The 26,926-nt window shown below is 43.4% G+C and overlaps 4 protein-coding genes across 7 annotated transcripts in view; 1 reads left to right on the forward strand and 3 right to left on the reverse strand.

Annotated features, from left to right (window-relative positions):
* Tinc (transmembrane protein tincar) overlaps nt 1-9,597 on the reverse strand; it is a 34,691-nt gene extending 25,094 nt beyond the window's left edge. For both annotated transcript variants that reach the window (XM_078180690.1, XM_078180689.1), the window contains exon 1: nt 8,931-9,597. The gene's annotated coding sequence lies outside the window, so the exon portion shown is untranslated. The remainder of the gene's footprint in view (nt 1-8,930) is intronic.
* A 6,991-nt stretch (nt 9,598-16,588) lies between these two features.
* Nemp (Nuclear envelope integral membrane protein) lies at nt 16,589-22,296 on the reverse strand. The gene is made up of 8 exons (XM_078180681.1): nt 21,738-22,296; nt 21,090-21,199; nt 20,754-20,976; nt 20,465-20,631; nt 20,148-20,363; nt 19,911-20,035; nt 18,199-18,360; nt 16,589-18,100 (listed from the first exon to the last, which is right to left on the reverse strand). Exons 1-8 carry the CDS (start codon nt 21,832-21,834, stop codon nt 17,983-17,985), a joined length of 1,218 nt encoding a protein of 405 aa, XP_078036807.1. The 5' UTR covers nt 21,835-22,296; the 3' UTR covers nt 16,589-17,982.
* LOC144469941 (tubulin epsilon chain) lies at nt 22,017-24,639 on the forward strand. Of its 3 annotated transcripts, XM_078180678.1 has the most exons (10): nt 22,017-22,080; nt 22,409-22,557; nt 22,678-22,910; nt 22,986-23,101; nt 23,191-23,379; nt 23,450-23,701; nt 23,779-23,925; nt 24,006-24,155; nt 24,244-24,418; nt 24,493-24,639. In XM_078180678.1, the coding sequence occupies exons 2-10, from the start codon at nt 22,533-22,535 to the stop codon at nt 24,637-24,639; spliced, it is 1,434 nt and encodes a 477-aa protein (XP_078036804.1). In that variant the 5' UTR covers nt 22,017-22,080; nt 22,409-22,532. The 3 variants fall into 3 exon arrangements, with proteins under 3 accessions (XP_078036804.1, XP_078036805.1, XP_078036806.1); XM_078180679.1 differs by lacking the exon at nt 22,017-22,080 and having other exon boundaries at nt 22,424-22,557; nt 22,678-22,898; XM_078180680.1 differs by lacking the exons at nt 22,017-22,080; nt 22,409-22,557 and having other exon boundaries at nt 22,643-22,857.
* A 131-nt stretch (nt 24,640-24,770) lies between these two features.
* On the reverse strand, nt 24,771-25,980 carry Vps60 (vacuolar protein sorting 60). The gene is made up of 4 exons (XM_078180683.1): nt 25,775-25,980; nt 25,385-25,702; nt 25,071-25,298; nt 24,771-25,002 (listed from the first exon to the last, which is right to left on the reverse strand). The coding sequence occupies exons 1-4, from the start codon at nt 25,841-25,843 to the stop codon at nt 24,952-24,954; spliced, it is 666 nt and encodes a 221-aa protein (XP_078036809.1). The 5' UTR covers nt 25,844-25,980; the 3' UTR covers nt 24,771-24,951.
* Nucleotides 25,981-26,926: the final 946 nt, after the last annotated feature.

Consider the following 26,926-nt stretch of genomic DNA (forward strand, 5'->3'; position numbering starts at 1 on the left):
CGGCCGGGGTTTTTCAACTCTTTCGACGACGGAGAAAACCATCGCGGGTCTCGACGAAGCGGAAGGAAGGTATCGCATGCTACGGATGTCACGTAGAGACGGTGATCGATCGTTTCGACTACGAATATCGAGGAGATACGGCATAGCTAGCGTCTGCGTACACACGGTTGGCTCTCTAATCGGTAATCCGACGGGTCCTGGGACTTCTCCGTCGCAGTCGGAATCGTCGATCTAGAAAAAACTGCCGCAGATTTGTCCTTATCTCGCCGCGGTTCCGTTCGATTCGATCGGGCGCTGTATCCGACAACCAGGACGGAAATGGAATTCCGCTGGTGAGTCCGATTCGCGATAACGGGAAATGAAATCGATAGCGCGTTTAAAGTAAATAGCGCAGACTTCGCGGAGAATACCGGTGCGAACGCATGCAGATTTCTCGCGGATATCTCCGATACGGCGCGATGATTGGAGCCGGGACGAGGAGAGAGAGAGGATCGGGAGTAAAGAAACCGTCGTCGAGACGAGAGACGGAACGACGGTGGAAAGGGGTGTGTGATTTCATATACCGGCAGAGGATTTACCTTGCTCAAACTTTCCATTTATTTCTTCGGCACTCCCGGCGGCAGCCTTGCCTACGTTCTCACCGTCTCTCTTTCGCGGTCCCGGCGATCCCGACCGAAATCCCAAAATGATTGCCTTCCGCTTACTCTGCCGGCGGACTAAAAATACAGCGCGAAGGGAAGAGATGTTCGGAATCGCGTCCGCGATCATCGGGAAAAGTCTTGGAGCGTCTGGGTCCGCGCGGCGCGGTGTAATCGGTGTAAAAGCCTGCGATCGAGGAAGGTAGCGGAAGGAATATAAAGCCGATGCTCGTCGATGCAAATTTATGCGCGCAACGTGTAATTTCCTTCCCAGGCCTCGGCCGCGTCGACGAAAATAATCGCGCGCCTGATCGGAACGGCGGACGCCACGCGACACGAGAGTTGCGCCGTCGAAGATCGGTCGGTGCCGATGATCGGGGGCTCGGGGCAAGAAGAACGGGTGGAAAGAGTCCCGTAGCCGAGGAAATCGTGCACGCGAGAACGAAGGAACGGGCGATCTATAAATGGAACCAGCGCGAAAGCCAGGCAAAAGGCGGTGAAAGACTCTGAACGGCGCGTGGCTGCGCATCGGAAACGTCATCCTCGTCGCAACGTGGAAAGAGCCGTATGGAAAGAGAATGGAAACAAGCGGCCGGACAACTATCGCCGGAGTACAACTTAACGCGAGTACGCGCGGAAAGCGTGCATTCGGAAGCGAACGTTCCGAGGCACGGAAGCCGCGTGGGGATCGCGGAGAGGAGGGAGCGGCGGTGTACTCGAGGAGCCATTGTGCAACCGTGCATCGTGCACACAGCTTCGTGTGCACGGCATATCCTATCCGGTGTACGGTACACGGCATGCCTATTCCAGGCTGGAGCCGGGCCCGGCTAAACTCGGAACGAAAGAACCGAGCATCTTTTGTGGAAGATAATGAGAAGTATTCAATTAGTCTGCGGTTGGCATCCGACGCTTCCCTTCGTGGCTGCGCGCCGCCATGGCGCTGCCACGGAACCGCGGATCCGTGGAATCGTCGTCTCGATTCCGATGGGGGACGAAATTAGTATCCACCTCCGGCATGCCTAAAAACCTTCACGACCGGTTTTCTCTTTGCGCCGGTGTAATGAAAATGCCTCGATCGCGGAGTGGCTCAAAGTGAAATTTCAAACCGCGAGCCAGCTCGACGAGAAGGCTCGGGATCGGAAGCTGGCTAAAATTGCGAGGCAATTTCGATGGAAGTAGTTTCGATCGATCAAACTCCCCCCCGGGGCCCAACGTCAACCATCGTCGAGCGACTCGGAACAGCAAACTACGAATGTACCTGTAATCTTCGTTCGTTGCGCTTCCCAGCCATTGTTCCGCGTCTCCTCCTTTCAATATATTCGACGGACCGTACCGCACCGTGGCTGCGCCGCAGCGTCCGGTCCGCTGCTCGTTTTCGCAACGGCGACGATATCAGGCTCTCTCTCTCTCTTTCTCTCTCTCGGTGTGTTTGCGCCGCGAATTTTCGACAAGACAATCGGCGGCGCGGTTCACGGTAAATTAAGTCGCGAAATTAAATACGGCTGGCGACGGGACCGAGGCCGACCGCCGCCGGCCAGGAGGGATGTTCGTCGATTGATAGGGATCGAAACGACCGGGGATCGGGAAAGCACTTTAGGTAATTGGATATACCGGTAAATCTCATTAGACGAACTCAACAAGTACCAAGCGCGCGCGCGGCGTTCTCGTATGTTGCTACCTAAATACGGTATTAACCGGGATACGAGCATTGATCAACCGTTGTGAAGCATCGCAAATATTTTATAGCATTTTAAAGTCGAGAGTATGTATCTCGACGTGATAGAAAAAACTTCTATTAACGCTTTACCGACCGGATATTCGACCGTAAATATTTATATCATTGTAGGGTAATTAAATCTACTAACATTTACATATTTCCATAACATTACCGTTAACCAATAAATATTTTATTTTAATTTGTCGCGAAGGATATCTGATATATTTAGATAATTATGTAATAATACGGGTGCCTATAAAGATAAGATACATAGATAATAAATTATTAGTTGCCTTGGTAAAAAGCCGATTTATGAGCTACCGGTCGGCAAAGTGTTGAGTACTCCGAGACGTGAAAGTTTTATTATATAACGACGATGTAATGATTTATCGATATCTGTCTAATCAGCAAAGCAATAAATTATTTAAAAATTAGCTTGACGGGCTGCAGGAATAGAGCTTGTTAAATAAATAATCCCTCGATCTAAATATGTGAGTGTAGTTAGAATAATCTAGTTTATAATTATACTTTCAATGGTATTTTATTAACCACATTTAATTATGTCGAAGATCTCGGTATCACTTTCTTTTTTAATTTATTTTCCGAAGCACGTTATGAAAAAGTCATCTAATGTATTCTGAGCCATCTGGGACGTAGACCCTCCGAATTCTCTGCTGTGTCCTGAGGAGACAGATGTAGCAGTGTCGTGAATACTATAAATCACATACTAATAGCATTGAAAGAGTGCGGCACAGACTGTGCCTTGCTGCTGGGCACAGTGGTCGTCTTTTAATTCACATGACTGCGGGGACTCATTTAAAAACACGGATCTTCAAGCGACGAGAGTTTAATTTGAACGAATGAGATTAATGAAATAAAAACTGAGAAGGAATAGAAAAAGCATCGTTGAAGTTTGAAAGTAGCATCAGGTTGAAAAATTGTGTGGTCACTTGTCTATTTTAAAAGTACTGTTATTCAATATTTTGTGATTGCTAATCACTTGTAAATTTATTTTGCATGATAATTTACATGTTTATTAACAAATTTTGTTAGGAGTTGTAGAGATTAATGTAGTATGTATTAGAACAACTAAATAAAATAATGTATAGAAAAAGATTGTTACCGGAAATAAAATTTGCAATAAAGATAACATTAATAGAAATACAAAACGATGATAATAAAAATGAAAGGAAAAGAATATTTACATCTTCAAGTATTATAATTGCTACTAAAGCTTATAATTGTCACTAATTGTTACTGGAAACTTACTTGAAGCGCACATACAAATGTGATGAAATTTTACATTTTACATTCTTAATGTTAACAGAAAAATTAACACGACCGAAAGTCATGACTACTTCGTCAAACAGACTTGAACAATGAATTTCCTTTTCCAAACCATCTTCGAGAAACATTACTTAAAAGTTTCCGAAAAATATATCCACTTATTTTTACACCTATTTAACGCATCTGAAGACAGCCATTATAATTAGAATCGATATTAAAGTTTTAAACAATAAATAACAAGGGAGAAAGTATCCTTTATTTTGATGCTATTTTTAATGCTACTACTTTCATCCTTCGCCAAGCTTGAAATGAACTGATTCGAGAGATAAAATTTTTATATTCAACTTCTACGGACGTTTGCGCTGAAGCAAAAGATATTATTAAATATTTGCTGTTTCTTCCGCTTCCTATAGTATCCTTTTTCACCACCGCGTAACGGCTCGTCAATATTCCTACGATTAAGCGTATAACTCGAACAGTAAAGACGTTCGTTTAAACGCGCTTCCCTACAAAATAAAAATAGAAATTCAATTTATATGTGTACGGTAATACCTGAACTACATGCTAATGTAAAAATTATTTTAGACTGTGCTATAATTTTTAATGGCGCCTTAGAGTCACCACTCGAGTGAAAGGGTTAGTAAAACCTTGCAATGGATTATCCAATAACAACCATCGTCCTTATCCGAAACCTTTGAACCCAGATTTCCAGAAAAATGCGGAAAGCGATTATTGCCGATTATTCGAGACACGTTACTCGCAAGGAATTCGATACGAGCGTATCGTGTTTCGACTCGGTGGAAAACGTTCGAGCGACTGAAGTGCGCGAGCCGCCTATACGAAAGACGAAGAGTGTGCAGCGCGCGTACTGTCGCGCGTTCTACGACATTCCGCGAGATCCTGAAGGAGCCGTCGCCTCAAAGCGATCGTCGCGACGATTCTTTTCCCGGTTCGAAAGAAGGGAGCCGCTGGATGTGCACGCAACGAAGGGTGAGAGAGAGAGCGCAGCAGCCGGAAAAAAGGCAAATACGGACAAAGGGGTAAACGAGGAGAGGAGTTCGCCGCGACGTTGCAGGGAGATTACAGGCTTTGCGGTTCAGCGTCTCCAGGAACCAAAGGAGACAAGGGGGGAACTGACGTGTAATTTGCAGGAAATTAGCTCCTTTGAGCGAGACGATGGTAAACATCGGAGCCACATCGCCCCTTGACCCACATTCTTCCGTCACTGTCAAGTTCTCGCACGATTATAGCCAACCGCTTGACCACGCGGAAACGCGCCGCGTCGCGTTCGTCCTTGGTCTTCCTCTCGATCGTTCTCTACCCGCGAATCCTGTGCACCGTTAGTAACCTATCCGACGAAACGATTCCCTCTAACCGGCTCCGAAAAGCTCGAACGACCGTCGCGAACCGGCTTCTCCTACCGTGATTAAGATATCCGCGGCAACGCGACGATCTATTCGCTCAACCGGTCCGATCTCGACGATCGCCGGCGTCAGCTTTTTTACAAGTCCCCGATCGCGCGGATCGTTTGCTCTTGTTACGGAGGAACGCGACGTCGATTTAGTCGTGTACGCACGAGGAAAGTCGTTTTTCCGCGTGTGCTCTCCCCCCGGCGACCGTGTCGAATCGCGCATGGGAACTATAATTCGTGTCAGTAGCCTCGAGCAGAGAGAGAGCCCGCGAGCTATTCTTTGGTCAGTGTAGAACAGGAGGCGTTCCGTATCGATCGGTTGGAAATAGCGTTGCAGGTCAGCACGCAACTTTTCGCGTTAACCGTTATTATCGACCGTTCGCGTTCGAAGTTTGACAAGCGGGGAAGCAGGAATCGCGCGCGACACACGCGTTCGACACACGTTCGCGCTCGATCGCTCTCTCCCTCTTCACGCTTCCGCCTAGCTTTTTGTTATTCTCGTCTAGGCTTTTTATTTCCCGGCTGGGCGACACTCTACGCTGGTGTATCGACGCTGCCGTGAAATTGGTGCCGCGCAGAAACGCGCGCGCGACGGAAAGTATAGAAGCGAGGGAAAAGCCGAAGACAAAGGAGAAACAAGGCGAAACGAGGCGAGCCGAGCCGGTTACCAAGAACGCGAGAGACCGGCCGTGGCATGAGCACAGCCGTAGGCATAGGATGCACAATAAGTGTCGAGTTACGATAAACTGCTAGGAAACAATGGAGCTCGCCGGGGCAATGTGCCCCAAAGTGCGCAGCCAGGTTTTGACTATCGGGTTACCGAACACGCTCCGCTCCGCTGTTCGCCGGGATGCAAATTGTGGAGACGACGAAGAAGAGAAAAATGAAGAAAAAGAACGAGACAAAAGTGGAAAGTGGCTCGGACGGAAAGCGGACGGCTGGCTAGAGAAGGAACGACGACAAAGCTTCCGGCTGGCCGGCCGAGCGCGGTCGATTCGATTTTGCCTCGTTCCGATTCTCGGTCCTGTGGCCATAAGTAAGAACGCGAGAACGAAGACGAGAGAGAACAGCCGGGGAGCGGGGGCGTGGGCGTGGCGAGTTCCGGCCGCTGCAACTCGAACAATCGCTTGCGAGGAGACGAGAGGCGAAGGACCGCGAACAAAGTATCGTGAAATCGGCCGTCGAATCTCGACGCGCGTTTCCAGAACGGTCGTCGTAGTCGCGTGGTCTGTTTGCAAATTATCGAGCGACGCTCTCTCTGTCCGCGCGCTTCTTCTCCTCTTCTCTCCCGTACCCATCGCTTTTTTCCTCGCAAAGCGTCGATCCACCTTAACGCGGAAGATCGTTTTCGTTCCGCGTGCGCGCGTAGATACGTGTTTAATGTTTCCAGAGAATGTAGCCGTCGCTCCTTGTAACGGGTGTTTTGCGTCTACCCGACCGCGAGACGTTTACCGATAATTCTAGTAGTTGAAACGCTCCTCGTCGATGCGATCCCAAACGATCCGAAGCGACAAGAGACGAGATACCGTCCCAATCGAACGTATCGCGTATAATCTTTACGCCTGCTTTAACTCTTTGGGGGCACGGTGGGATTAAAAATGTCCCACCTCTTTTCATGTACGATAATGCATGGTGGGACATTTTTAGACTCACCTCGTAGCATTGTAATAGCTGCATTTTTATTCTGTTCATTCCCAAACTCCCACAGCACGGCGAGACTATTTAAGTATAATTCTATAACAACAAATTCGATTGAATTATTACTTATGTTTTTATATGCTTTCAAGGGAAAGATGACAACTTTGTTTAATTAAAAACGCGACAAAATTTCTGTGCCATATGGGTCTATTTATTTCCTGAAATTTTGTGCCTTGAAGAGTTAACAGCCGCTTCGTATTCTTTCAACGACGAGATAGAACGCAAGATAAATTCACGCAACAACCGACAGGCAAAACTCTCAAAGTTTCTGCGCTCGTTTACTATCACGCGAGCATCGGCGTCCGATAACAGGGCGAAATAGAATCGGGAAACTCGTAACCGATAAAAACGCATTCGGAATCGGAGGGAGAACAGAGATTTACTCGACAAATGGGACTCGACGAGAAGTGCAACGCCGGATGCACGGCCGCGGCGGAAAGCGACGCGCACGCGGAGGTGCGAGCGCTCGATCGAAACGCGTTGCGTTGCCGCGTTTAACTGCGATTTCATGCGATCTCTTTCTCTTATTGCCATGATTTCGTACGTTGGTTGGTTGGTTGAACCCCGTTCGCCGGGACGGAAAGCCCGAGCGCGAGCAGCGGAGGTAGCACGAACGAGAGTAGAAAGGAAAGGATCGCATACCTGTGGAGCAGGTGTTCCATCCAAGACCGGCTTTTCGTTCTTTCTCTTGGCGCGTATATACCCACTGCCGCGACTCGTTCGCAACGCCTCCGACCTACGTGTACGCTTGCCCTCGCGCGCGCAAGAATATGTTCCGCTGCAACGCGACGCAACGCAACGCAACGGTGAGCCCCCGTACGGAGCGTGACGCGCTCGGTTTTCGTGCAATGCCTCGGACTTTCTTCGAGATCCAGCGATAAATTTATCCGAAAGGGAGACCAGCCTCCGGAGTACCCCTTTTTGTTCTACTCCGTACCGCGAGGGTGAACGAAACGACAAAAATAACCCCGAAGGTTGCACCGGAGCGGCCCCGACACGAACGGCGCAACCACGGACCGGGGGCATCCGGTTTTCGAACGACGCCTTTCGCGCGGACGGCAAACGCCTTCTTCCGATTGCCTTCGATTGCTTCCGCCCGCAAAACCGAGCTCGCCCGGCTTCCTTCCGCGATGGAAACACACCGAGAAAACGGATCGAGCGTTCGAACGACGTCGCCCGCACGGTTCGCTCGCGGGGTCCGGCCCGCGGATCGATCTTCGCCGTAGCCTGGCGAAACTCGCAGCTATTTCTTCAAGAATCCTCGACCTATATAATAGGAAACTCGTGGTCGACCGCTTGTTGTTCACTTAACCACGAAACGTCCTTCCATCCTCGCCGTTTCAACACGGATATGTTCGCCGTCTATTGGAAAAGCGTTCGGAAAGCGACCGGAACGGGCGCGTTCGCGCGAGCGAACCGGGCAACCAAGAAGCGAGAGTCGCGGCGGAGAGCCCGGAGGCACGTGCCGGTAGTAGCGCACCACCAGCAATTATTACGCAACGCGGTAACGATGAATGAACCGAGAGAACTTGACGGTAGGCTGACTTTCACGGGAGTAGACGAAGCCAATTATCAGCCTTCGATGCACAGATGCACGCGTCCCGTTGCGTTTCGGTCGCGCCGCGTTGCACCGCGCGGTTCTCGCCGCGGCGTTCGTTAACACCTGAAGCGAACCGGTTAAACGTGCGAGTGCTCGCGGCGGGACAATCGATAAAAACCGAGCAAAGGTTAAACAACAGAGTTAGCCGGTAGAGCACGCGTGACGAGGAATCCCTAGAAAAATCGCTCGCGTTCAAAACCGAGGCACGCGACTCTTTTTGAGGCAAACGTTCACGCGCAAACCTCTACCTGTTTAATCCAGTTTACGAGAACTTGCAATGTATCCTAATCTAATTCAGATCGGGTCGCTGATCATCGCTGGGTAACTGTTACGAACGCGGAGGAAAATCGAGGAAAATCTGCGAAACGGGTGCTCGATCTCCGTAGTGGCGCCACGCTGCGAGCCTGTAGCGCCTGCTCAAAGATAATTCGTCACGGTAATGTCGTGTCTCGAGGCAGAATCGCGCGAAACGATTTGCCCACGGTAATGAGATCGTCCTATACAAAAGGTAGTTCGCCCGATCGTGAACCGTTACGGTTGGAAATTCTCTAGAACGATGAAAAGTCGTTTGCGTCTCACCTCTATGGTCCGAGTTCGATCTCGAGATGGGAAAGATCGAGTGGAGAGAAGAAGAAAATCGGTGTCCTCGGGATCCTCGAGGTCCACGGGGGTGAGGCGAAATTCGCGAAACTGTCACTCCGTGCGCTGCATTCTCTCGGATCGCTGTTAAGCTCTTGAAACGCGACACCGAAACTGTAAGCGGTCCGATATATGGTATCTACGTCGTTCGAATCTGCAGCTGCACGTCGGCGCCACCGACGACGTCCCTTAGGCACGGTCCTCCGAATTGTCTCCTGATTCCTTCGGATGTATTGCGGTCTACCATGACCGATCTCTGCGAGCCGCCGCTCGGGGATCTTTCGCAATTCGGCGCAACACCGTGCCAGTCTTGTGCGAGGCGTTCGATCGAGGTTCGCGGGACAACGGGGACGGGCATTCGCGAACCGTTCGCGGGCACCGGCCACCAACAGTTGTCACGGTCTTGGACCGGTCGACGTTCGAATCATGGACGAGGGGCCGGACACGGTTTCGCTCTTCGGTGATCCAATCGGTCTTTAGCGTAAGGACGAAACGGGACGCGACACGGCTTCGGCACTGTACATCACACAACACGTCACGAGCACGACGAGCACGGCCACGAGCTGAATCACTGGCAAGGACGACGTGTCGCGGTCGACGTCCACGCTCGTTCTGAGGCGAGGGACCCGGTACGATGATGGTGGCGATGGCGACGATGGTGGCGACGATGGTGGAGGGAATGGTGGTGATGGTGGTGCCGATGGTGGCGCACCCGCACCCTCGCTACTCCCATTGGCCCATCGGTCGCCGGCCACCGACGCCGACTATCGCACACCTTCCTCAACAGGGGTTCTCTAGACGCGCCCTGGCAACCATCGCGCCAACTATTTTATCGACTTTTCTTCTCGACCAAGCTCCGATTGTTTCCGTGTCGAATTGCCGATCTACCTGCGATCGAATCTATCGATGATCGCGGTAGATTTTTCGTTCATTACGGGACGTTATCGGGGATGCTGGGGCAATATTGACGCTAGGTTTACGGAACGCGGTATTTTTAAATTTGTAATTAGAGAAATCATGTTATTTTCATTGGATATAAATTATTATAACACTCGCCTAGAGTTTGGGTAAATTGTTTCTATGAAACGATGTGAATTATCTTCTTTTGTGGCCTGCTCGTTTCTACAGTAATTCATTTTTATTGTATACGCTTGTTTAATCTCTTGCTCAATTTCCCTCACAATTACAAGGATTAAAAGTGTTCGGATTGCAATCATCCCTTACGAGAAAAAGAAAATTTCAATTTATCCTGTGATTACAATTTACTTAAATGTACAACTGTTAGTAGCAAAAGAACGGAACTTCATTTCGACTATGAAAGAATGGAAAAACGTCATTACAAGGTAATTAAATCTACTAAGACTTTTAAATTTCCATAGCCGTTACCGATAAACAATATTTATTTCATTTTTACTTTATTGAATGCGAAAGATACCTAATATATTTAAAAAATTACGTAATAATACGAAAGAATATGTGGTTCAGATACGTAGATAATAAATTATTGATTGCCTTGGTGAAAAGCTGATTTATAGGTCGGTAAAATATTAACATGTTGTTACTAGGTTTAACCCATTGCACTCGAAGCCATTTTAACTGTAAATCAGAAATGAACTTTCTGGCTTATAGTACCTCCATTCTATGTAACAAAGTGCACTTTTATGCATACCATATTGATTCTTGTGACTCATACCAACAATTCCACTGATTAACAATCTATTAAATTTAAACTTTATTAGTATAACGATTATCTTAAGACTTACCACTCGAACGCAAAGGGTGAAACTTCGAGTTTAAATTTCTACTAACTTATAGTTCCCTATAACAACAAATTATCGTACTTTGGAGGAACTGTTGCTAATATTTTGCAATAAACGATACTTTTAGATCTCGTAGTCCGGACTTTCGACGTTTGTCCCATGGATCAAACACCGTCACATACATCTAATTTTATAATGCCCCGGAGTTTCGAACCGGACAACGCACCCATTCGAATTCAATCGCGAATGGATTGGTCCGTTCGAATACGGGCGACTGTCCGGGGGGGTAGCGTTAAATAGTTCTCGCGAATTGAAAACTCCGCGACGCAGTCGTCCTGGCAACCGAAAAGTTCCCTCGCCCGAACTATCGCGGTGCTGCGCTGGACAGCGGAGCGCATCGTTTGACTTAAACTTTTCCAATTTGCGAGTTCCGATGGCTGCATACGCGAATATTGCAACTCTCCCATTCGTTCGGGCTCGCATGGAAACGCGTAGGGCAGCGTAGAAAAGCCGGTTTACCCCAGCGCGCGAGATCGCGCTTCTTTTCAGCGTTAAGTATCCGCGTACACTCCTATTCCTCGCCTAGTTTCCCGTACAACGGTCTGCGAGTGGAAGTTCCGAGAGAAACCTTTCGCGGGACGAATGATCGGAAACTCAGCGACCTTGTACGTTGGAAGCGTTTCGACAGAGTTGTCGACTGTACTCGTGACGAACTTGATCCGGATTACGAAAACGCGATTAACCCGTCGAGTTGATACATGCTTGCGACGCTTCTTCGGGAAACGCTGTTTATATAGGGTGTCTCATATTTTCTCTGTATACTTTGAGTGGATGTTTTACCATTAAAAATAAGACTAAAATGTTGTATGACTTTGTTGAGAAGTTATAACAACAATGAGAAATGTAAAAGGTATAAGTATTGAAATCAGCAATAAATTCAATCATTCCTCCACAAAAACGTGCGAAATCTTTGAAATGGAGATATATAGTCCTCACGCGACAAGAACGCACCTTCGTGTTTACATTCCCCCCTCCTACTAGCTGCCCCACTGCCGCAGCTATCGGTCGTTATTGGCGGAAAACCGGGACGAATATCGGCAGCGGTCGATAGCGTCCGATAGCTGCGGCAGTGGGGCAGCTATTAAGAGGGGGAAATATAGCCGCAAAGGTGCCTTCTTGTTGCGTAAGGACTATAGGTATACTTAACAGCGGTTAGACCACGTTCCGTATTTTGGTCACAAATTCTTAACGAATTATTTATGGACATTTCATTGCATTAGTCTCATTTCTTCAAAAAATGCAGAACACCCTGTATATTCGCACATCTATTTATCTGAACAATTTTTTTAGATCCCTACTGCATTCTCTCTTTAATATTGTACTCGCTGATGTTGTATTTAATTTGTTTTCCGTTACCTCGTAATCGGGCACCGTCCGTGAATCGAGTAAAATGAAAAATTCGCGCGAATTCGCGGGATCCATTAAAAGTTTCAGGATCACGGGCAAACGTCGCTGCTCGAAGGCAAGAGAGTAATTGTGTGATAACGAGGGGGTCAGAATCGTGAGAGAGAAAGAGGACTCGGTTGTGAATTTGTTCGGCGAGATCGGTGACCTTTAACCTCGGTGCTCCTCTCTCTCTTAGCTGGTATCTCCTTTTGTTAACCCAGACCTGGCAAACGTGTTCTCCTCCTCTTTCCCTCTCCGTCTCTCTCTCGCCGTCTGTATCCTCCAGTTCTTCCACTCCGCTCCCACCCTCGCCCAATCTTTCTCTACGTCCGTCTCCTTCTGGCTTATCGATTGCGACACTGGCCTTAACCACGGTAGCTCGGCATCAATCGTGCTTCCCATCGAATCGAATCGCCGAGATTAGGAACTGCCGAATCGTGTGCCGTACGCTATTCAGAAATGACAAATTGCGATAGGTCATCGATCGCGGAACTTCTACCTGCGCGTTCACCTACTCGTCGAAAGCCTAGTTTATAACATGTTAGATTGTTAGATTAAATCGTAGCGAGCAAATGTGGTGTAATAACCACGACCTCTCAGTTTTAAGATATTAAACAGTTGAAAGAAAAGAGTTAACAAAACAGAGAAACATTTTTTATTTTAATTTATATTTAATATTTAAACTGAGAGAAAATTAGAGAGACTTTACTGTGCATGTGTAGTAGAAAATTTTCCTGTATCACATTAAATAAATAAATAATAATAGTAAATTATAATAAAGGGCCATTTATTCCATTCCTGCGATCTTTTTCGAATCGTACATTTTCAGTATGCCTCGAATATTATGCTTAATTCATATATTAAGTGAGGTTTTCCTCCGTAGATATTAAAAACCGGTATCATTACTCCTATCTTTAACCCTTTGCGGTCGTATGTTTACTCTCAGCCACCAAAGCTCTTTATTATCTTTTATTTCTTTCACTTTCGCATAATATTAAAACATATTACCGTGTTACATATATCTAAACTCTAGAAAAGTATTAATAAATATTGTTTTCCCTTAATATTGCATATTATGAATTACTGTTAATTCAACAAAAATTAATTCCGACCAGTATGACAGCTATGTGTAAACTTAATACGACCGCAAAGGGTTAAATCTGGAGTCACAGAATATAGAGTCAAAGTATCGACCAAATGGCGTGACAAATGTAAGGGGCTAAGATTTTCGTGAACATTGCGATTAGCGAAATTGCTAGACACGTTAAGAGGTATATAATCCCGGAACAACATGGTTTCTTACTTGGGAGAGCAATTATCGTCGATCTATTAGTCTATCGCATCTTCTATCTTGTGAACTGCGCACGGGTTATCAAGCTGATGACTATTTGTACAGATTTCCGGAAAGCTTTTGACTCGGTTAACCGTAGAACACTCATCAGTAAATTGCGTGCCTCTCTATATAATAGTTAGAAAGCTGTTCATCAAATATATCTCAGAGTTTTCTTTCATCGACACCTGTCTCAACTTGCTACTGTCACTTCCGGTGTTCTTCTAGGATCAAATCGTGGACCACTCTCATTTTATCTTAGTAATAAAAGATATTGCCGAAGCCTTTGGGAACTGCAAATCTCTATTTTTTATATAGCGTTTTAGAGTTAAATGTTGCGAGATCAGAATAGACTAAATGTACAGTAAAAATAATAGAATAATAATAATATAATGTACATAAATATAAAATTAAATAGAAAATAAAATAATAAAAATCACATATTTTACTTTGCGAAAAAAAGTGTTAATCACTATCTAAACTAAATTAGTAACTAAATGTTACTAATGAGAGATTGAGCCTGTTACGACCCGATATAAATGATACCATTTTATCTAACTATTTAACTATTCGTAATCTTGGCATATACTTTTCGAGTTCACTTTTATTCCCGAACGTTTCACCGAAGTAAAACTCTCAGTATCCGAAGCTCCCGGATTTTCCATGCGGAATTCAATCTTCAAAAGACCAACTACTTTTAAAGTTCTGCTTCCGGCGATGGTTCTTCCTCACCTTGAATGCGGCACTCAAATGTAGAACCTACTCCAGCAATGACTACTCTGACATACTAGAAACAGCACAGACTAAATTCCTGAGGTACGTGTCCTTCAAAGTAATTGAACCCGTGTCTCTTCTCGCACAATTACAATCCTATTCTCAGCTTGCTACGTTTACGCTCGGGCAGAAAGTAACCGTGGCGGATTTACTCTTTATAATCGCCTTTATTTCGCCCTCTTTTCTTGCCGGGTAAGAATAGTTTCAGTAAAGCCGCGGAGACACAGTTGATTGTGCCAAAAAACTTTCTGGAAATCTGTGCAAATAGCAACAACTTTCTTTTTTATTTGCGCATTACGTTAATAAACTTTTTTATTTGAAAAATAAAAGTAAAACATTGTTGTATTAAATTATATATCATTGCGTATTATTATTATTAATTTCAGTTAGTATGGATAAATTTAAAAGGAACACAAAGGGTTAAAGATTGGATTAATGTTACCAGTTTTAAACATCCGAGGAAAAAATCTCCCTTAACCCATTACCCCACCGCAATTAAAAGATCAATAAAACTATAAAAATATCTACACAAAGCCTTTATTTTAAGCTTACTTAAACTGAATTTACCATTATTATTATTATCTATTTTTAAATTTTTAAAATATCGACCGTCTCATTTTAGGTATATTGGCCGAATACACTACTGCAGATATAAAAAGACATTAATTATATAATTAATAAAAGAAATAAAACTTCACTATAGTATAAAAATTGTATAATTAAAATTGCGTGCAAACTAATCAACAATCTGGATTTCTTTACTACGTCTTTGTCGTCTTTTAAAACTTGTATATATCTCTGTATTCTGTACTAATAATTAACTCCTTTAAATCCATTATAACCAGTATTTGTAGCCTTCCAAATTTTACATAAATCAACGTATGTTAAATCTATGACATGGTTTATATAGCTCGTTAATAATAAGAATAATAATCGACGCAACGACCGAAATAGCGAGTGTAGTCGATTTAAAAGGCTGCCAGTGTTTTTTTCGTTGTCTACTTCTTGCTACGGGAGGTAGAAAGCAAAGAGCGAGCGACTGGTCCTCGAACAACTAGTTGGCAGATGGCACGCGTTGAGACCTTGCCCGGGCCCTTCCACGGGCCCTCGCTGGGGCCCAGCGCGCTCGATCCGAAAGGCCTCTGGTGAGGCAAGAAGCCGTGCATTTTCCTTGAGCACGAAAAAGAAGCTTGCGGACACGTCGACGTTAATTGGATCGATGAGTTCTGGATTCGAGAGAGGGAGAGAGAGAGAGAGGTGGGGATAAGTCCGGTCGAAAATATTCCGAATTACACGGGCAGATTTTCAGCAAAGAGACTCGATTGAGATCGGTTTTGGTTGAGGTGTTCGGCGCTCCATCTCCACTCTCCATTCTCCTCCGTCTGTATCGCCGCGAGGAGCAGGTGCGCCATGCATCACGGAAAACCAGTCTTTTTCTTATTGATCTTGCTTCTGCCCTTTGGACCGCCACCAATCCCACCTGCCGATCACGTGGCTTCCTCGAGCTACCAAACCGCCCGACCAAATACAATTTACTCGACGATCTAGCTCGTCAAATATTTCGCGGCGTGTACTTCTACGATACAATCGATTTTCGAACATTTCGAAAAATATAGTAAACGCTGTCTAAAAATGCCGAGGACGCGGAAACGGCCGATCCTCGCGACGAAAGGAACGAGGATCTTTCTGCCGCGTTATCGTAACTCGTCGGCTCGTAATCCGTGGGCGTTCCATAGCAATTTGTAATCGAATATGATCGATCGAGCGAATGCACCGAAACCGCTCCGTACACGCCTCGACCACCGATACCGAACCTTTTTGCAAGGTGTCCCGATCGACGACCACCTGCTATCGGTGTTGTTTGCCGGCTGATGACAATTTGCTCGTGATCGGTGAAAGCAAACGCGTCGCACGACGTCCGTACGGCGGGCCGTTTGTTCGCGCGTTAACTAATTCAAGACGCTGCGTCGTACGCGCGCACAGATTTCGCTGTTCCCTGTGGAACCGGCGCACAGCGGCCGATTTCATCCGGAAAGGCGGACGTGATTGTCTTAAAGCGGCCCGATCTTTATACTCTAATAACTTTGTTAATATTGGGATAAACTATCTTTGTCGCGAACGGGGTCTAAAGCGTAAAGTCAGAGTATATAAAAGTATGTTAATTTGGAAAAGTCAATGATATTAAATAAACCCTACATACAGCAAATATTTTCCTTTTATATTCAAATTGGACATTCACGAAAATAAATATTACATAGATTGAATAAAAATTTATTCAAAGCCCAGGAAAGGGTTTTTAATATATGAGGATTGAAGTGAGTAACAAATCTAAATAAGTAGATATGTAAATAATAACGTACGATCTTAGTATAATTAACTTTGCTGCGACATTTAAAGTATAATTAGTAAAACTGCCAATCGGGCGAATCTGTACAAAGGACGCCATTATAATTACGAATCTTTTTAGAATACAATGACAGCAATAAACGTACTTGGGCGAACTTGTTAAAGAAGCAGAACCTGCATGAAACTGTCATATAAGCTTCCACAAGCAACAATCTGTAAGACTTCTTTAACACGATCGGTGCCACGTGTACCGCCGATGGTATATGCTTACATGTTTATTTAATGCGCTAAAAAGTTTCAGAATAAACAAATTCAGAACTGGAGACTTAATTTCCACCATGGATCGTAACAAATCTGTTTCGCTGTTATACATACGACAATTAATAACTATACACAGAGTGATCTGAAAAAAAAAAATAAATAAAATCGGTACATTTTCTTATATATTTGACTATTTTGAGCAACAACAACCATTTGAATTACATAGAATTTTTGGAATTCGTATTTTATCGTCTATTCGGGTAAAATCGGCACGGCGAGAACCTCTGAAGTAACGCGACATCCGTTCGGAATCGAACGGTATCGATTCTGGAGAAGGGGGGAAAGCAAAGAAAGGTTGACGAAGAATCGGGGAAGAGCGGACACACGGTCGACAGCACAAAAGGAAGCGTAAACCGGGCGCGGCGCGCACGGCGAAACACAAAATCTCTTTTAATCCCGCGTAAGCGTAGATTCGCGGCGCGCGTTCCAAATTCCCCCGGCCGAGTCGCTTGCGAGGCGAGTAACAAAGCAACCGTGCGGCGGCGGCGTCCCAGCCCTCGCGATTGCGGACCTGCAGGCTTCCACCCCGAAACATTGAGAAAATGAAAAGTGTTCAGGAAAAAGAACGAACTGCGGCGGCCTGATTCTACTCTGTATAGTATCGGGCAGAAAGAGGACAGAGGCGAAACAGCGGACTCCGATGATTACCACTGACCCACATCCTGTTTCTCGAACAAAGCTTCCCTTCTTCGTTCCTACATCTCTCCAAGGGATGCTGATCTCCCAACGGACTTAAAAAGAATCCTATCCTACTCGCCGTCGCAGCAGAAAGAAGCAAGTCTGCGCGAATTGCATGAATTCTCCTTTATTTTCCATTGTTTGCACGGAGAAAGATCAATTCGCCTTCCTATCTGATTAGAAAAAATCGGTGCGCCGGCACCGAGAACAGTAACACATTTCCAGGTACAAAGACGCAGTAGCAGGCAGAGATTGACGTTGATTCGTCTCGGCAAATCTCTGCCGAATATTTTTACAATCGCTGGACCACGCTCGATAGGGGGGGATATCGTTAACGTTAGTCTTCCTCGTCGTCCGTATACTCGCACTCTTCTATGATCCTCGTGATCTCTGCATCGTATTCTAGCGATTCATCATCCGATACATGCGAATCACCCTCCATAAACTTGGCGAACCTAAAACAACGCGAATTTCAATCGATGGGTTCGTGTTGTCGATCGACTGAGTCTGCGTCGCTCCAGTTTATTGTCTTTGGAGTCTCCCTGATATTAACCTGAGAGGATCCTTTAGCCTCAGTACGGTCTTCCATGTGTTACATTCGGGACTAGAGCAGTATTGTTTCAGTTCGGTCAGCGCTTTGTTCGTTTCTCTTACGCCTTCTTTACGGTACTGATCGTCCGTTAATAACTTTCTCTTTTCAGGAAACATACTCTTCCTGATCACAAATACAAGCACACATGTAATATGCACCGCTACAGCTACCACACCGTGCCACCACCGTTATCGTTATCATCGACGTTTACCATTACCATTACACTACACTGCTGCTACCGTCACCGCTACCAAAACCACAATCGAGATACAAGAATAGACCTACGAGTCTGCAGAAACGAACGTGTCTCGGTTTCTTCGAATGCATCCGTTTAAACGGTCGTGATCTTAATCGGGCGCGACCAATCCAACAAGATTATGGATATCGTCGCGCGAATAAATTGAATTTAATCTGAAATTTACACATTATCTACCGACGAACATTTTCAGATTTCCGAAAGTGTGTGTTTTCAATATTTTCTTAACACATTGTTTAGTGATTCTAATTATTTCAATCGTCGCAGCAAGTAATGATAATAGTATTAGACAATAATTTCGTTTTGCATTGTTATGTCGTGAAAGGTTGTTCAGATCTCTCTTAGTATAGCACAGTGATTGGACATTCTATTAACCCTTTGCACTCGAATGTTACAGGGTGTTACCTCGGAAACGAGGCACGATTTTTTACCCACTTGCAGGCATGTTACCAAAAATGCTTGGAACAAAAGCTACAGACACATATCGAGACAAATTCGAAACACGTATCACACGATATTTTTACTAACATATTACTCGTAGTGGAAATCACACGACTCGAACAAAAGAAAAATGCATTTTATTTAATTAAACGCTCGAAATACATTCCGTCATTCCTGATGCAATATTCTGCCCTTGTACAGAAATTTAAATGTGTCTCTGCAAATGACAGGAAGTGGGTGGAAAATCGTGCGTCTCTCTGTATATTTATAACAAAGTATAAAATAAGAAATAAAACCACAAAATCGTTTACTTATTAATTTCTATACAATTTCACAGCAGCACGGTAGAACTCCCATTATCCGGTCCTCCAATATTAGAATTATTGTCCGATTAGCTCAATCAATTAGTTAAATCTAAAGCAACCCATAACCAAAACGATTTACAATAAGAATAAGGAAAAAACAAAACTGGCACTGTCTGTAAGAAATGTTTTATTATACAAACATTCGTCTCGTTCTGTAGAGTTTAGTAGATCACAATTATTGAAAAATTTATCATAAAAATCTTCGGAGTGCTAAAGGTTAATAGCCTTCCGGTAGATAAAGTGTTACGAAGAAATCGAATTACATATCCAATATTCCAAATTGTAACGCGACAGTATGACACGAATTACATTTACCAAAATGTAGTATACCGAACGTTAGATCATTCTTATATTTTCGAATTCTACAGAATTTTTAGTTCGTCTGTTGTGTTGCATTTTGAAATCGCCTTTGAAAAACTGTACACGGCCAGAGAAAGTTCGTTTCTCATGACATTTTATGACCACACAAGAATATGATACAATAATAGAACGCAACGATAATGCGTAATGCAGTCAGAAGGATATCATCGATTTCGACTTACGTATAAATGTAATATTATAGTGTGTAGAAACGACCGGACAATTGGAGATTGTCGACGCTCACAACTTACCAATAATTCCTTCCCCTGCGTAATATACTGACAGGAAAATGATAAAGAAGAACGATTAGGACGCAACAGAAAAACGATGCTTCACGGAAATAACTGCTGTAATACATAGCGATCAACCCCACTAGCTAAATAAACAGAACGGTTCATAGATTAAATCATATTTGTCGGGGATTCGATCCGTTGGCAATAGTTTGTGTAATTGTTCATTGGATTCTTCGTAGCTGTGACGATACAGACCTGTAAAAACCACTCGATAATCTTTTTCGTTCTCTTGTTCGTTACTGGACCGAAACGATAACAAATCACAAAGCTGATAAGCGACGTCACCAAGATATACCAAGTGAGCCATTCTTTGTACTGTATAACGATCACCTGCGCGTTTTCCCATAACGCTTGAATCAAATAAAAGCTCATCGTCCAACCGGTTGCTATCAACACGTACATCGCCTTGCCCTTTAAACGATATCGTAATTGCATTAGAACATGCCGTCGCTTGCGACGATTGTCGAAGCATTCGAATAGGAGACCAATTCGAAGGACCACATCGTGTTTACCTTTGGCAATAGTTTGCTAACGAGATAGACTAGTATTATTGCCGACGTTGTGATTCCAAGCATAACGCCGCACAAATAGTAAAATAGTACATTGTCGCTCAATTTTCGCGCGCTCCAGAACGTTATAATGCCAAGCACCATTAACGATAATTTCAAGCTATCGACACCTACGAACAAGGGCCCGAAATGCATTTAATTTTTACACGTGTATCTGTGCGTATCGTATACCATATTTGTAAATTCATTCCGAGTATGCGCAATCGTTGCCGTCGTTTGACGGTACACTCACGTGTTTGCGTCATGCTAATCATGTATTGCTTCATTTTCGAAGATTGTGCGTACACGCCTATACACGTGTCTTCGAACGGATTGACTTTCAATTTATTACTTTTCTTTGTACCAAATAAATTGAAACGCCATGATCGCTGATTGTCATCGTGCTTTTCGATCACCTCCGCCGGCGTTGTTCCATCGTAAAGATCGTAATTATCTAGATCCGAACTCAAGTGCATCTACAATATACATTATATATACATGTGCTCAACAATGATACGCTATCTATGCAGATATTCGGACAGGACGGAAACGTCCCAGACATAATGAAATGATACGAGGGTTTGCTTACTGTTAAACTCTTCCATATGTGTATCAAATATTTCGAGTTCGCTCTATGGCAAAATATATGCAATCCTGGATTGTCGATCTCGAAAGTATCTTCCACGTTTAGATAATGTACTGGGAACCGTAGATCGAACAATGTATCATTATATTATCAATATTATTGTCATTATCATTATTTTATGATCAGTTATTGTTTACGGGTTATGGAACTCATCGATAACATTTGAAGATACAAAAATGACGACGAAGAATTGAAAAAAAATTTGGAAAACGAACTGGTAAAGAAGTCTATACATAGAATAATGATCGGATACAGTATCATTAACGAGCAAAACAGGGTGAGAAGAAGAATATTGGACAGATAAGTATATTAAACGTTATAATCAATAATGTACGTGTGCATAAACATATACGTATACACGTGTATTTATACTGTATTTATACCATGCTTATGCCCATCCTTGGCTTTAAATAAACTATTCTATCAGCAGTCCTAATGAATCTACATACAGACTCGTAATAATAGGGGCACGACCATAATTATGTTTCGTAGACGAATTTTACTCCTGTTAGTTCTGTACTTTTAACAATTTTTCAAATCGGCAGATCTACTCTATTCGAAATATAGGAAATATAGGTTAGAATGACTTACTTGAATCCTCGGTCACTGCGGATTCCGTACAAGAATAACAACAAACAAGTAACAACAATGCGATTACACTTAAAACTTGTACTGTTTTCAAATACATTTTATTAGTTATACATCTACCGAACACTATGAATGACAACTGAACATTCGCGAATACAGTACAACTGTAGTAGCGTGAATTGCCGTTCGCTTATTTGAAATTCGAGTATCGAGACCGCGTGAAGATCGATTGTCCCCCCCACTCCTTATTCAACGTATAACTGTCGCGACTACCGCCGTTGTCCGAAGTATAAATTCTCAGTTCCATATTTACATTGTTAATAGACAAGAATCTATTTGTGCACAGGTGCAAAGAATTTCTACGAATCGACACGAAACATTAATAATTATCTGTTGGGGCGATATTTGTACGAGTATGCACTTGAATGCAGTATCTTTTACATCCGTAATTGCAATTTACAATTCAATAATGCTTGTCGCGCCATCTGCAGCGGGAAACGCGTGTTCCGTAAGAACATCAAAACATAAATTAAAATATGTCATAAATGGTTCAGTGAGCTGAATTTTGAGCAAAATTATGCGAATTGCAATCATGGGCAATCGTTTATGAGAGCTGGGTAGCGCCATCTGCAGTATCTGTTACACTTAACGAATTTAATGTTTGCGAACTTCAGGTAGGATCGAAGTGAAAAATAGCGGGAGAACTGGTGTCATTCGAAAACAATTCTTCACGTCGTAATTACCAAGACACGTCATAAGAAAACACAAAGAACTTGTGAATTGTATCTCGCATCATCGATGAGTCAGTTCGTTACAGTACAAGGTGTGTTTTCCCTTATATATTACGGCTATGGTACTCTTGTCGCATGTACACATTGTAACCAACGTTTGAATGGATCACTTCAAAACAATTTAATCAAAGAAATTAATTAATTGATTACAGTCGGACAATGCGGGAACCAGATAGGTTCAGCATTTTGGCCTTTGGCTCTTCACGAGTACGGTGTGCAAACTGGATCGACTGGCGTAAACCTCCCAAAAATTCAACATAATGATGTTAAGAAAACGGACGATATATTTGATGCGTTTAACAGTTTTTTCGATTTACCTGACACTGCCCACGGTACGTGTTTCAAGAGTATCGCTGACATAAAAAAAGCTAAGGTCAAAGCCCGGGTAATAAAATTTGTGTTGATGTAAATTGTTGATTTTCTTGTAGCAGAATGTATCTATTGATTTCTTGTTGTTTAGGCAGTTTTAGTTGACATGGAAGACACTGTAATAGCAGGAATGAAGAGAGGTCCACTGCATCATTTGTATGAACAGGCTTGCATAGTAACAAACTATCCAGGATCTGGGAATAATTGGTAAATTTTTAGTCAGATTATCCATGTACGAATATTGGGTCAGTGGAGAATCCCTGGGACCAAGTTTGTACAATGCATCTAATTTTTAGGGCTGTAGGCTACCACGATCATGGTACAATGTATCATGAAAAATTGGAGGATACTGTTAGACGTACCATAGAGAAATGTTCTAGGCTACACGGTTTTTTAGTTCTGCATTCAGTAGGAGGTGGCACCGGTTCTGGATTAGGAACATCTATGTTAAAACTGTTAGCCGATAGCTATCCAAGCGTAGATAGGTACTCGTTTTTAAACATACTAATATTTACTACAATTTGCCACAAATGGTAAATAATAGAAATTCTACAGATTGGTATCTTGTGTGTATCCAACATTTATGCAAGATGTTGTTACGGCTCCGTATAACACTTTATTGGCAACGCGAGAGCTTCTAGAACATGCAACGTGCGTGTTTCCCGTCGACAATACCTCGTTAATGGACATATGCATGTTACAAACTAAGAAGAAGGAGAACGTGGCCCAGATAAATTATAACGCTTCGTGCCGTCCATTTCAAGATATGAATAGTATCATTGTTAATATGCTTCTTCATTTAACTAGGTAACAGTAACTATTTTGAAAGTGTTTTGATGTCAATGCTTCATTGAATGAAAAAAAAAATGTATATATACGTTTAGTGGTTCTAGATTTCCCGGTGCGCTAAACATTGATATGAATGAAATAGCAATGAATCTCGTATCGTATCCGAAAGTGCATTATATATACAGTAGCTTCAGTCCAATAGCTTTACCCGCATCTCTAATGTATACAAAAAAAGAAGCAAAGTATGTATTGAATTTGAATCGTCTTTGAATTGTGACTGAATTCTGTCAAAATCGATTAGCCATTGGATATTATGTTAAAGGCTGCAAGACGAATTATTCATGAGTGCGTGGTCAAGGAGTAATCGTCTAATTAAAATAGATCCAATGCAACCAAATACTATGGTCCTAAGTAGTGCGCATATCGCAAGAGGAAATTGTTCAATGACCGATTTAAAACGAAACATCGAGAGGTGCACCATTCACCGTATTTGTTTTAGCAGAGAAACATCCGAACCATATTATAATTGAAAGATCGAAACATGTAACGTGTTTTTGTAGATTTCAAGATAAAATGAAGTTTACGACATGGAGCAGGGAAGCTATGAAAGTAGGTTTGTGCTCTGTGCCACCGGCCGGACATTCAGCCTCGGTTTTGTGTCTGCTAAACTGTTCGGCCATGTCGACGTTGTTTAAAAATATCGTGGAACAATTTGACACGCTGTACAGAAGGAAGGTAAGATACATATGTAGTTGCACGTTGTACAGATATTTTTTAAACAATCATGTGATCGTAGAATTATATTACAGGCTCATGTACATCATTTTACGCGAGTGCAAGGTTTCGAAGAAGCAGATTTTCTTAACAGCAAGGAGTCGGTTATGAATTTGATTACACAGTACACCGAAGTAGAAAATCAAAAGCAATTCGATGTTTCTAGGCTACAGGTAATTTAATTACGTTTTAGCGTAGCACAACGAAAGGATTACGAATTCATTACGGGATTACAATCTACATATATATATATAAATTGTAATCCCGTAATGCAACGCAAGAATGTTTTAATAAAAATAATAAATTGTCTATCGACAATAACAAAATTATATTAATCCTTAAAATAATAGCTCACAGAATTTCGAACCGGTAACTTTGAAACGTTACGTTTGCACATATCGTTTTACATACGCGAATATGTTGAAAAGCTTCCCAAATCTTGCCGAAACGTAACAACAGTCGTAACTTTACGTTGTATTGTTCATTGTGGCGATTCAAGTGGCAGGTATCTGTGGTAAACCAAATTCGTCGACCAATACACCGTCCTGTAAAAAAAAAATAGTATCGATTTCGATCGATATAATCGCGAATGTTTCTTGAAACGAGTATGAACCTTGTTTCTAATCGAACTGGCACCAGGTTCTTTATCAGGGGCGGTAGGCGCCTTTATAGCGTCGTCCAAGTAACTGGTGTCTTGATCTATAGCTAAATCATCCCCAAGAGCTTCGAGTTCCGCGGTGAGCTCGTCCTCGTCTATGTCAGGCATTCCGTAACTGCGACCCATCGCCTCCTGTACCTCATCCGCTTGTTCCAGCATGTCGGCCAGGTCATCTTGCATGTCCTGCACCGTTTCCGGACGAATATCCGGATATGTAGTGGATGAACGAGAAAAGACAACGTGGAACCTACCAAGGCTATGGTACGTACCTCAATGTGATCTATATTAATGTTTTTGAATTCCTTCTGCATTTGTTTGACACCATCTTTCATAGCCACTACGGTAGCTTGCGTGTCTTTTAAGGTTTGAGTCGCATAGTTGGCTTGTTCCATATTAAACGCCTGTTGACGTAAATTGTCAACTTGTGCTTCGTACATTTTCCGCTGCTTCAGAATACGCATCGCTTTAGCCTTGACTGCGTTCTTCGCGGGACCTTCTCTCATCGAGATCAATTGATCTTTGTATTTCTTTAGTTCCGCATCTAATTTCGCTATCTTTTTCTCTGCTGAATCCGCTCTGCTGTCAACCTTCAGAAGACATTGTTATCAAGTGGATTGCAAGTTGGAAAAATCGTAGTATAACCTTTACGGTATATTTACCCCGGCGATACAATCCGTCAAACTCGGAGGTGCTTCTTTAGGCTTTGGGCGTCCAAATAGTCTGTTCATTTTGTCGAATCCTAGACGATAACGAGAAGCTGAACAATTTTAATTTCGTTTTCGTGTTTCTATTACTGTCTTTCAATTGTACACTGTCAAAATGACGAATCAACTGATTCACCAAAGTCACCAGCTCACTAGAAATTCGAGAGAGACAGAGATGGGTCCTACTTCTGCACAAATTTTCTTTGTTCTGATTGGTTGGGAATCTACTGGTAAGCAATGCTGCCATCTGCCTATCGTGCTTGCATCTGTTCGATTGGCGCGTCATCAGAGCTACGCGGCGCAAATTCGATTTTCAAAGAAGCTTCAGATAATAAAATCTGTTACCTAATAGGATTCTCGATAAAGTATTTTCGCAGTCTACTTTTGCGTTTATTTACTATTTAAAAACTTCATTGTACAGCAACACTACGTCACAGCCAATAGCTCCATGTAATTATCGATTTTGAGTTTGTTGTAGAACGGTCGAAGCTTCCTCCGATCTACAACTGATTGGAAATCGAAAACAGTCTGTTCCATACAGATCTACGTTGGGTGACGTAATCGCATGGAACATGTTCGATTCAAGTTAGTTAGAATTTAAAACATCAACTTCACGCCAATACAATGAAAACCTTGTTCAGATTCTGTGAATTTGTTAAAACATTTCCAGAATAGAATATATTAATCTCAAACTACATTGAACAGCTTTTGCAAATACACTGGACACAACAGTACCTGAAACAAGACCTAGAGAATATCAACACTGAAGCGAGGGGGTGGAATAAGTGGATTTGACAGAATTGATCCCCTCAACTTCGACGAAGTAAAACCCAGCTAGATGTAAGTACCAGAGACAGCGCGCCCCGGAAAGAACTCGCTGTAACCAAGTCTGAGGAGCAGCGGCCTCGATATTCACCCTGCTATTGGTCAACGTCGTTTTCATCAAAGTTTTTGACCCATAGACCACGCCCCGCGTGGCCACCAGAAGTGAGAAAGACAATAAACACATCGATCGTTTATTAATTGGATCCTTAAAACAAGGTGTCAGGCAGCTTGCTGCTAGATGCTAGATGCACACTGCTATAACAATATTTGATGTAGCATCAT

Source organism: Augochlora pura, chromosome 5 (genome assembly GCF_028453695.1).
Source record: "Augochlora pura isolate Apur16 chromosome 5, APUR_v2.2.1, whole genome shotgun sequence".
Lineage (NCBI taxonomy): Eukaryota > Metazoa > Arthropoda > Insecta > Hymenoptera > Halictidae > Augochlora > Augochlora pura.

Excerpts from the sequence above, each read along its gene's own strand:
- Nemp (XM_078180681.1), bottom strand. The coding sequence starts at position 21,834 with ATGTATTTGAAAACAGTACAAGTTTTAAGTGTAATCGCATTGTTGTTA. Across the intron at positions 20,632-20,753 it reads GATTAGCATGACGCAAACAC|GTGTCGATAGCTTGAAATTA; the intron begins GTGAGTGTACCG and ends CCTTGTTCGTAG. Across the intron at positions 18,101-18,198 it reads AGGCTAAAGGATCCTCTCAG|GTTCGCCAAGTTTATGGAGG; the intron begins GTTAATATCAGG and ends GCGTTGTTTTAG.
- LOC144469941 (XM_078180678.1), top strand. The coding sequence starts at position 22,533 with ATGAGTCAGTTCGTTACAGTACAAG. Across the intron at positions 23,380-23,449 it reads AGCTATCCAAGCGTAGATAG|ATTGGTATCTTGTGTGTATC; the intron begins GTACTCGTTTTT and ends GAAATTCTACAG. Across the intron at positions 24,156-24,243 it reads TTAAAACGAAACATCGAGAG|ATTTCAAGATAAAATGAAGT; the intron begins GTGCACCATTCA and ends GTGTTTTTGTAG.
- Vps60 (XM_078180683.1), bottom strand. The coding sequence starts at position 25,843 with ATGAACAGACTATTTGGACGCCCAAAGCCTAAAGAAGCACCTCCGAGT. Across the intron at positions 25,299-25,384 it reads TTAATATAGATCACATTGAG|GACATGCAAGATGACCTGGC; the intron begins GTACGTACCATA and ends GAAACGGTGCAG. Across the intron at positions 25,003-25,070 it reads CCAGTTCGATTAGAAACAAG|GACGGTGTATTGGTCGACGA; the intron begins GTTCATACTCGT and ends TTTTTTTTACAG.